Source organism: Pterocles gutturalis, unplaced genomic scaffold, assembly GCF_000699245.1.
Source record: "Pterocles gutturalis isolate BGI_N339 unplaced genomic scaffold, ASM69924v1 scaffold43540, whole genome shotgun sequence".
NCBI lineage: Eukaryota > Metazoa > Chordata > Aves > Pterocliformes > Pteroclidae > Pterocles > Pterocles gutturalis.
This window is the reverse complement of record NW_010142381.1, coordinates 435-9,650: the sequence shown is the minus strand read 5'-3', so window position 1 is coordinate 9,650 and position 9,216 is coordinate 435. Positions and strand designations below refer to the sequence as shown.

Sequence of the window (9,216 nt, the reverse complement as noted above, 5' to 3'; positions counted from 1 at the left end):
GGAGATCAATCAATCAATCGAGAACCAGAGCCCAGTCCATCTTGTCCTATGCACAGAACCTAGCAAATGCACATACTCCTCATCTCTGCCCTAAAGGTGAGGAACATGCTTGGGGTTGGTAGAGGACCAGCTCTGTTTGCCATGCCCATGGTTCAGCTCCCTTCTATAAAAGCACCAGTTTCCCTGGGAGTTTCTTCTGCCTTGAAACCCCTATTTAATGGTCCTGGATAAAAGCAGAATATGAGCAGAGAATGAAATCTAGGACTACCTCTGTTTTTTTATGCCTCTTTGCTCCTGTACCAACACAATTCTGCAGTGACTGAGCCAAGGTGTATACTGGCAAACTGTCCTGAGAAGCAAGCAGGTGTGTGTTTTAGAACGGGTGAGTTCAAACTCAAGAGTTTGTGAAGTGCAGTGAGTTCTTATTTCCACACAGCTCTGTAGAAAGCTATGTCAAAATCCAGTCAATGGCAAGGAGAGAGGAAGGGAAACACTGAGCGGGTGCCTGTTCCTATGATGTGAGTGAAATGTTCTTGTGGCTCAAAGTGCCACACACCATTCCTAGTAACAAGACTTAAGAACTCAAGCTGCAGTGACATGTCTTGCAGGCACACAAGCTTTTTTTTATCTAGCTCAGAACAGGAGTGCACTTAGTCTAGCACCTAGCTGTCAACGGAGCAAAGAGGCATGCAGTGACCCTTTCCCAGGAAGCTGCCTCTCACTGGCTAGAATGTACGCCTCAAACTGGTTTTTTTTTCTGTCCTTGGAGAAGACCAGCTATGATCCAAGAAAGACTGCGATTGGCCAGGCTCTGCACGCTCCATTTTAGTTCTACAAGACAAGCCTGTTTTTTTAAAGCAATACCTGGGCTGTTCAAATAAATTCCAAAGCTGTTAACCACTTTCTACAAATGTTCAGCTTTCAAAGGTATTTAAAATTCCGTCAGGATTCATGCATTGTGGACAGGAACAGCACACAAAATGACCAGCCTTTCAGACATCAAGGACCCCACATAGAATCTGTTATCCATCCCCAGCCCAGGAGGATTCAAGCAGAGACTGCTTTTTCTTAGCAACTAGAACTTGTAAGCTTATGACACATAGCCATAGGAATAACATGTTAGGGAAGAATTCCATCTATATTATTTTCAGTGCAGGAATAATCAATCCATCGTGGCACTTACAGCAAGAAAGAGCTGATTTAATAGGTCCCATGCAGTCAGCAAATGTCTACCAACAGGCCTGTGCTCACAGAAGCCAGGTCACCAGCCTTCCTTTACAAGAAAGCATCAACATGTAACATCAACACATAAAAATAATCTATAGTTTAATTAAAATAGAGATTAAAGTTCTACGTGTAGGAAGCAAGAAGGTTCCCAGAATCCACAAAACAATGAAGCAGTGGAGCAGGATGTCCCAGGAATGTGCAGACATTCCAGGACATCCTGTACAGAGGCTAAAGCTGGAGCTGAGAGAAGACTGGAGGAGTAAAAGCAGACAGGTGAGGCTGAAGGAGGGGAGATGGGTGGAGGGCTAAGACAGAGTGAACAGTGGGAAAGATCTCTGACTGACAGGTAGAAATACCAGATCTGTGGCTGAGTCAGGGTGAGAGGGAGACCAAGAAGAGTCTTATGAAAAGAGCTAAGGTTACTTTGCCACCACTGCTGCCCTGCTCCTGCTTGACACCAATAGCTGAATGGGATGCTTAGTGGGACAGGGGAAATGTGATTAGAAGGAATGTAGGATAGGAGAGGAGCCTGAGACTGGACATCCCTTAAGGACCGCTGTAGTTATAGTAACTCCGTAAAACCTGGCCCCCGTCATTGGGAAACAAAACCCAGAGGCAGCACACGTGCTTCAGCCACCATGGGTAGAAAACTTCCTGCACCCGTGTGGCACCCCCCTGGATGATGGCGAGTGCAGCTTCAGGAGCAGGAGAAGCAGTTAGGTACACTTTGCCCCTGTAAGGAAACAGCCAGAGGATCACTCAAAGCCAGTCAATTCTTGGCATGGTTTTAACTGTGTAGACTGACTACCACAGGGTTCTGCATGCTCATGTTTGACACTGAGGTGGACTTGCACAACCCCCATGATGTACGCAAGAAGATGCACCCTTCCCATTAGTCTTCTTGCACATCCAAACGGATGCACGCACCATCTTAAACACAGTTGTGGTGCATTTTTTGCATGTTTTCAAGAAGATACGTTCCTGCAGACACACTCCCTCCCAGAATCCTACATCCTCCTCCGAATACACACCTGGTATTCTCTAACGCCGAATCAGTATCAATCAGACCCAGGATGCACAGTGTGATAGAGACGTTTCTCTTCTGCATGATGAGTTCATGGCGCAGTGAGCTGAAGAATCCATCCAGTGCAAACTTGGTGGCAGAATAAGAAGTGGTGAAGGGAGTGGGTACCTTCCCTGAAAAGGAGAGAATTGAAAACACCAGGGAAGTGGCTCTAAGGAGGATGGTGCCATGGAGGGGGAATCTGGGAAAAGACAGAGGCTTAGCCGTCCTCTATCAGCCCATGTTCTGTTCAGGTGAGTTTCCCTCTGTTTCTAGTCACAGAGGCACTTTGAAAATTACACCATTTTGTGTGAGCACATCCCAGCACAGCAGCCACCACATATGTGGATAAAGGGAGGAAATTTCTTTTAACTTAGTAACCAGGTCACATGCTGGGCTAAAAAGCCCAGTGTGATGGTCTGCCTGCAGCCTTCCCCTCTCCCATCACATGCAAACACATGGACTGGGTCCACCATGTCCCTTTGACCTCCCCTGCCTGACAATCACAGGATTAGAGATGTTAGTGGGGACAATCCCTGGAATCATCCTTTAGTACTGCATTAATGGATCCGCTGTCCGTGAATTGGCCTAACCCCTCTTTGACCTGCTGATCCTGCTGCCATTTCCCTGACACCAAGGCACGTTACATCACAAGACAGGGATGTGCCATAGTCTGAAGTTGGGTATGGTGATGCAGATCCCTTGAGCACACACTGAAGACTTTCTCCTGCCTTTCCATCCCATACAGTAGGTGCAGCTACTCAGCAGCCCGAAATTCAGGCTGGCCAAAGCCAGAAGGCCTTCAAATGGCTGGATGGTCTTGATGCTGGGTCAGAAATGCAGGAGAGATGGGCCTGGCTGTGAGGGACAGGAGCCAAATAATTAGATCTGGTCACAGGGTGAGTGAAGAGCAAAGTCCCAAGGGAATGCAAAATGGTGCAACACAGAGAAGGTCTTCCAGAAAACAAGGCGGCCAGCCAGCCACCATCTACTATGTTGCTACTATAAAATGCACAGCTTGAAAACGTGTTGAGGGGTTGAAGGACACAGAGAAACATGATGTGCTGGGAACCACTATTTCCAAGGGCACCTCTTAAGCCAGTTAAAAATACTAACCTGTGAGGGAAGAAACAACCACCAGAGAACCTTTATTCTTCTCCAGGGTGGGAAGAGCAGCTGTTGCGAGTGCCACATAACTGAAGAAATTCACCTGGAATGATAAAAGTAGACATGGAAGAAGCAAGAAGGTTTGGAGGGAAAGTCAGCATGAGCCAGAAATCCAATACAGTGGTCAGAAATGGAAAAGAGCATGGCTTGGATTTGCTTTTTCAAACATCAAGTAAAAAGAATAATCTCTGTGAGGATGGGGACAAACATTACATCCAGGAGTCTTTCAGATTCCAGAAAAAGCAATGGAGAAGAGTCAGAGCAAAGGTTATTTCTGGGCTTTAACAAACAGATTTATTGACAAGAGACAATTAACTGTCCCTGATTTCTCTATGTGCCATTCTTTACTCTGCAATCCCTATCCAGCAACGACAGCAGTAGTGTCTCAATTCACTCCCCTTTTAAGTTTCTCTTGACTGAAATCAGACTACAATGAAGCATAACATTCACCATCTCTTCTGAGCTTGACCACTCTGTAACTTGTAAGAAGGTTCTTACCTGTGATCCCAAGTTCCCTACTCTCCAGCAAACAGGCTTGTTCCAACATGCACTAAAACTAATATGACCCACCTGACCTAAGAAGACTGAAGCAAGAAAATTCATCGCCATGGTCACAAAACCTGGTACCAAGGTGATTCTTTAAGAAAACTCTGAATCTGTGAGCAGAGACTCAAGTGGCAAACACCACTTCAAACAATCTCATTGTGTTCTGCAATGACGTGCACTTGCTATAGATGAGTAAGGAAGTGCTTGCTCCTCACCTACTGGCCTTCCTAAATTAGACGTACATTGCACAACTGCCTGTAACTACCCATCAATCCCTAACAGTCCTGGGCTAATGGGAGATAAGGACAGAAGGAAGGAGAGAAATTAAGTTCTTCTCAGACATGCCTCTGCACAGATATGAAACAACTGAGCAAAACAACTGTCTAGTAACAAAACCTCCAAACCGTTTGACGTGAAACATGAATGAAATAAAAGGTTTATTTTCAACCACTGCCATAGACTCGAATTTGCCTTTGAGCTTCCCAAGGCTGTCCCAGGAGAAGCCAGACTCACCTAATTCCAGGTGAGCTCTTGCTGCTGGGAAACCTCACCTGCATGAGCCAGCGGGTGTATTCCACATCTCCCACCCACATCTGGAAATGGGTCACACCAATGTGGTTCAACACCAGGTAATCCAGTCCCCCTGTGGACAGGAGAAAAAGCAGTCAAAGGACCATCCCCTAACCAGCAACCAAGGAACTCAGAAATGCCAGCAGGAGTAGGCTGAACCAACCAGACAGTCCCTCAGAAGGCTAGAAAGTGCTTTACCATGAAGATACATGAAATATGGCCACCTGGGAGCAGCTTTGCCTGCTCCTCAGGGGTATAATTGGAAGGAAAGCTGTTGTTCTTTGACAGCAGCTCTCTGAAATTATGTTTCAGGGTAATGCAGACTTGGAACTTGGTTCTGATCATACATTCCATTTTCAAAGTTAGAAGTATTCAAATTTGTAACAGAAAAATTATGATTGGTATAGGAATGCATATGTGCAAAAGCATCAACAGAAACTGCTGGTTTAAAAGAAAGGTATGAATCGATGGCTGCTGGACTGGCAGGTCATCCAGATCACAGCACACTTACACACAGTTTCTTAAGACAGCCACATCAGGAAAGCCAAGAGCATAATGAAGTAATTAAGGCACTCAAATAATGGACAAAATGATAGTGAGTATAATAGAAAATGCTGCCTAATGACAGTCTGACCCAAATGAGACAAGAGGGAGAGGCAAAAGGTCATAATCACTCAATTCCTACATGGCAAAAAGACAATCAAAAAGCAGCACATGGTCACCAAGAACCCAGACGACACAATGAGGACTCAACAGTGAGCATCCCTTGTCCTTTGTATCACCACAAGTAAGCTTGGCCAAGGTACTTGGTCATACCCATCTTATTGCTTGTGAGTACTAAAGAATGAGTAAATGCGAATGCATGAGAGTAGTATTGTGAATCAGTTCTGGTTCAAATAAGACCACCTTCCCCTTCTATACGGTCTTGGACTGAGCTTTGGTACAGGGGCAGGTCACTGCTTTCAGACCTCCCACTTCCTGCCTCTCTCAACACAAGGCACTATGTTCAGGGTTGGGTGTATGCTGGCACACTCACACATAGCAAATGTCTGGACGTGCGGTACCCTGTGCCAGGTGAGGTGCTATGGGGTGTGACTGCAGTGAAGCACTGCAAGTATTTTTTGCATACTTCTCTCCTCTAGCAAAAGACATAAAAGGCAGCTAAAAAGATGACCACATCCAGACTAGTATTTACAAATGCCATACCCTCCTGTCTGAAACAACCCCCTCAGTGAGGAACATGGGGAAACTGAAGCAGGAAAACTCCTGCTGGAATGAGAACTGTCTATATAGCTGAAAGCCAAAGAGATGCTGAAGATGAAGACAAAATTGAGATCAGAATCAGAACCCCTCCTCCTTGCTCTGCTCACCTGGTTCTGACCAGACAAGCAGTGAACATCTGAACAGTCAAAGATACCTCTCCTTTCACAGACCCCTGAACTCAGGTAAATTACAGAAACGTACACTTTTCAACTCCAAGGTTATCAGAGAGGAGCCAAGACTGGCAGGGCCATAGGAACTGGGATAAGAACTGTATCATCAGGCTTCTCTCTGAGCAGTTGCATAAAACTTGCATGTCAGTATGAAGCATAACATAGCTTGAGACCTATAATCTCTGAAGGGTGACCAGGCCAGGTGTGTTCTAAAGCTTTCTTGAAAAAAGGAACATGGTGCAAACTGGAGTGAGAAGTAAAGTTTGTTCTCTCTCCTCAGTATCTCATTTTTCTTCTGCTTACCCAGCTTTTGGACAGCAAACTGAACCACCTTTTCAGGCTCTGAAGGGGAAGACATATCTGCAGGGATATAAAATATTTTCTTTGCTCCAAGTGTCAGGCATTTCTCCACCACCTTGAAAAGGAACACACACCCAAAAATTAAACAATATGGAGTGGAAGGAAAAAATAGAAATAAGGGCACGGTAAGGCACTGGTATGTGAGGGTGCCCAGTAATGATGCACAGTTTAGCTATCTGCTGAAATAATGCCTTCCAGGCATTAGAAACTATCTTTATGCTCACTGTCCCCAACTCTCCTTTTATGCCATTTCATAATGAAGGACCTTCCTTGCAAGTCACCTATCTGCACAGTTTAGGAGATACCTTCTCTAAATATTATCCCATTTTATAAACTACAGATAAAGGAGTCTCATCTATTTGAGGCGGTCAAAAATTATTTAACCTACAAAAAGGTTTGAGTCTTTAACAAAACAGCTACAAATAGAACTGTTTGGACTCTGAAAAGCTGCATAATATCGCACAGGAACTGTAGTTCATAGAATCATAGAATATCTCGAGTTGGAAGGGACCCATATGGATCACTGAGTCCAACTCCCTGCTCCTCACAGGACTACCTAAAACTAAACCATATGACTAAGAGCATCGTCCAGGTGCTCCTTGAACTCCCAACAGGCTTGGTGTCATGATCACTTCTCCCTGAGGAGCCTGTTCAGTGAGTGACCACCCTCTCAGTGAAGAACCTTTTCCTGATGTCCAATCAGAACTTCTCCTGGCAGCTTCATTCCTGTGTAAATGTTCAGGTAGTAAAAGGTTCTGGCAGCGTACAGGCCAAGCTCCCTTCTTGGTCACACCTCCGCAGTACGCTGTGTTACTGCCTTCTGGTAAGAAAAACTGGGCATAATTTAGCAGGCACTGGTGTATGGCAACACAAAGTATCCCATCCAGGAGACGAGTTACAGAGAACGGCACAGGACACTGACAGCAAGCTGGGCTCAAAATACATCTGTGGTAGGTTCCATCTTTCTACATAAGTGGAAAGAATTTCAAAAGCAAGCTGGCTTTGTTCAGCAACAGTTCTGAAGGAAAATTTATTGTGCTGACAACTAATTTGTTGTTGTTTTTTTTTTGTAAACGTTAAAATCTCTTATGTCTCCTCTCATACAAGGAAGTTCTTACCTTCTGCAGCACAGCTTCCCTCCTAGCAGTCAGAACAATTTCAGCACCAAATCTGGCATAATGATATGCCATCTGCTCTCCAATCCCAGCACTGGCTCCAGTCAGGAGAACACGGGCACCAGACAAACTCACTTGTTTGTGGGAGAGAGAATAAGAGATATAGGAACTAAGTGAAGGAAGCAGCAGAGGAGCTGTCCTTAACTATTGGCAGAGCTCTAACATAGAAAAGTGTGTGGAAGTGCTCAGAAGTCTTGATGCTTCTCCAAAAACAGAAGAGACAAGACTGACCTGAAGAAGCCATGAGATTAACAATACCTTCGAACCCTTGCTAGACTGAAAATAATAAAAAATGACCTAACCGTTGAAGAATGAGCTATTTTTCCCTTCTTACAGGTGTCTACAACAAAAAGGTTAGCCATCAGCTACCTTCTGTCAAGTAGCCAGCCATATTGATCTATTTTGGCCTGGGTCACAGGAAAGCTTGGCTAGCTCAACAAGCTCCAGCACATGGCAGTCAGATGAGCCTCGCTCCACTAACATGCAACAGCCACTTCCCTCCTCCATCCTGACCACCCCTACGTTCATACTTCAGTCATGGAGCAGGACGCTCTGTCTGACCCACTTCATTCATACAGCAGCTGGCATGCTAGAAACTGGACGAGCCTTGCTTCCCATCCCTCCTCCTCGGCTCAGCATTCTTTCATGGAGTTGAGTTGGATAATGGATAAAAGTGTACAACTGGCATGCCTGAGATGCCCTGGAACAGCTCTCAGGCCCAACTGCCCAACAGGTACGTTGTTTTATTACTCTGTGTTTGTTGTGGACTTTATGCCTAGGCTATCACTGCCAGGGAATAATGATATGGTTTTGCAAGCTAGCTGTGTCACTTGCCCTTTGCTGGGTTCCTGGACCAGCATCTATCAAGGACAAGGCTGGCTTTCACATTATAAAAAGCTGTACAACATAAACCAGGCTCTGGACCTCCTGCCTTCTGAATATAATTTATTCTTTGCCGTTGGTTTGGAGACATGTCAGCCCTCTTATGCTGGGCACTGCACACATATAGACATGGTTCGTGACCCCAAAGAATTTGTAAACAAAACAGAAAAAGAGAAAGGCAGTGGTAAAGTATATGTCATTTTTTCCCCACATAGACAGCAGGATCCCTTGTAAATGCTGTTAGACCATTTTGTCTTCCTCTTTGTTTCAAGCTTCTCCTTATTTCTGGGAATGAAGCATTGCTTTGGGGCCACGAACTCTGGTAAGATTATGGACAAGAATGAGACCAGCAGAGTTTGGAAATTCAACCTCTTCTCTTACATGACTTATATTCCAGTTTGGAATTACCCCCCTGGTAAACCTACCTGGGTTAAAAGGGTCTTTCCAGAAGAAAGCTAGGAGGCCAGCTACGATCCCTGCGGCACACAGCGCTTTTCCAATTGGCTTCATATCCCTCCAAGTTGTGAAGAACAAAGTGAAGTCTTGAAGCTGAGCACTCAAGCTAAAACACTGTAATCTCCTTCCTCTGATGCTGGAAGCCAACCTGCAAGAGGCATGCAAAGTCCTTTTCTGTCCTGCATAGAAGAGAGGCACTGCGTAGCACTAAGTCTGCGTCTGAGAAGTCTCTCTCCTGGGAGCCAGTCACCTTTTTAAAGAATGAAAAATAGGGAGAAGATGGACAGTCAACACTTTGATAAGAAGCTGCAAGGAAGTTGCTCTTCCCCTGGAGGGA

At 45.2% G+C, this 9,216-nt stretch overlaps 1 protein-coding gene across 1 annotated transcript; it reads right to left on the bottom strand.

Annotated features, from left to right (window-relative positions):
- Positions 1-1,773: 1,773 nt before the first annotated feature.
- LOC104459454 (hydroxysteroid 11-beta-dehydrogenase 1-like protein) lies at positions 1,774-8,933 on the bottom strand. The gene is made up of 7 exons (XM_010084338.1): positions 8,849-8,933; positions 7,485-7,615; positions 6,310-6,421; positions 4,555-4,646; positions 3,407-3,500; positions 2,259-2,424; positions 1,774-1,960 (listed from the first exon to the last, which is right to left on the bottom strand). Exons 1-7 carry the CDS (start codon positions 8,931-8,933, stop codon positions 1,774-1,776), a joined length of 867 nt encoding a protein of 288 aa, XP_010082640.1.
- Between the last annotated feature and the right edge of the window lie 283 nt (positions 8,934-9,216).

What these genes read in the sequence shown, in the direction of transcription:
- LOC104459454 (XM_010084338.1), bottom strand. Translation starts at nt 8,933, where the DNA reads ATGAAGCCAATTGGAAAAGCGCTGTGTGCCGCAGGGATCGTAGCTGGC. An exon ending in GGGAAGCTGTGCTGCAGAAG is followed by an intron (nt 6,422 to 7,484) that starts GTAAGAACTTCC and finishes TTCCTTTTCAAG; the next exon opens with GTGGTGGAGAAATGCCTGAC. An exon ending in TCGGCGTTAGAGAATACCAG is followed by an intron (nt 1,961 to 2,258) that starts GTGTGTATTCGG and finishes GTTTCCTTACAG; the next exon opens with GGGCAAAGTGTACCTAACTG.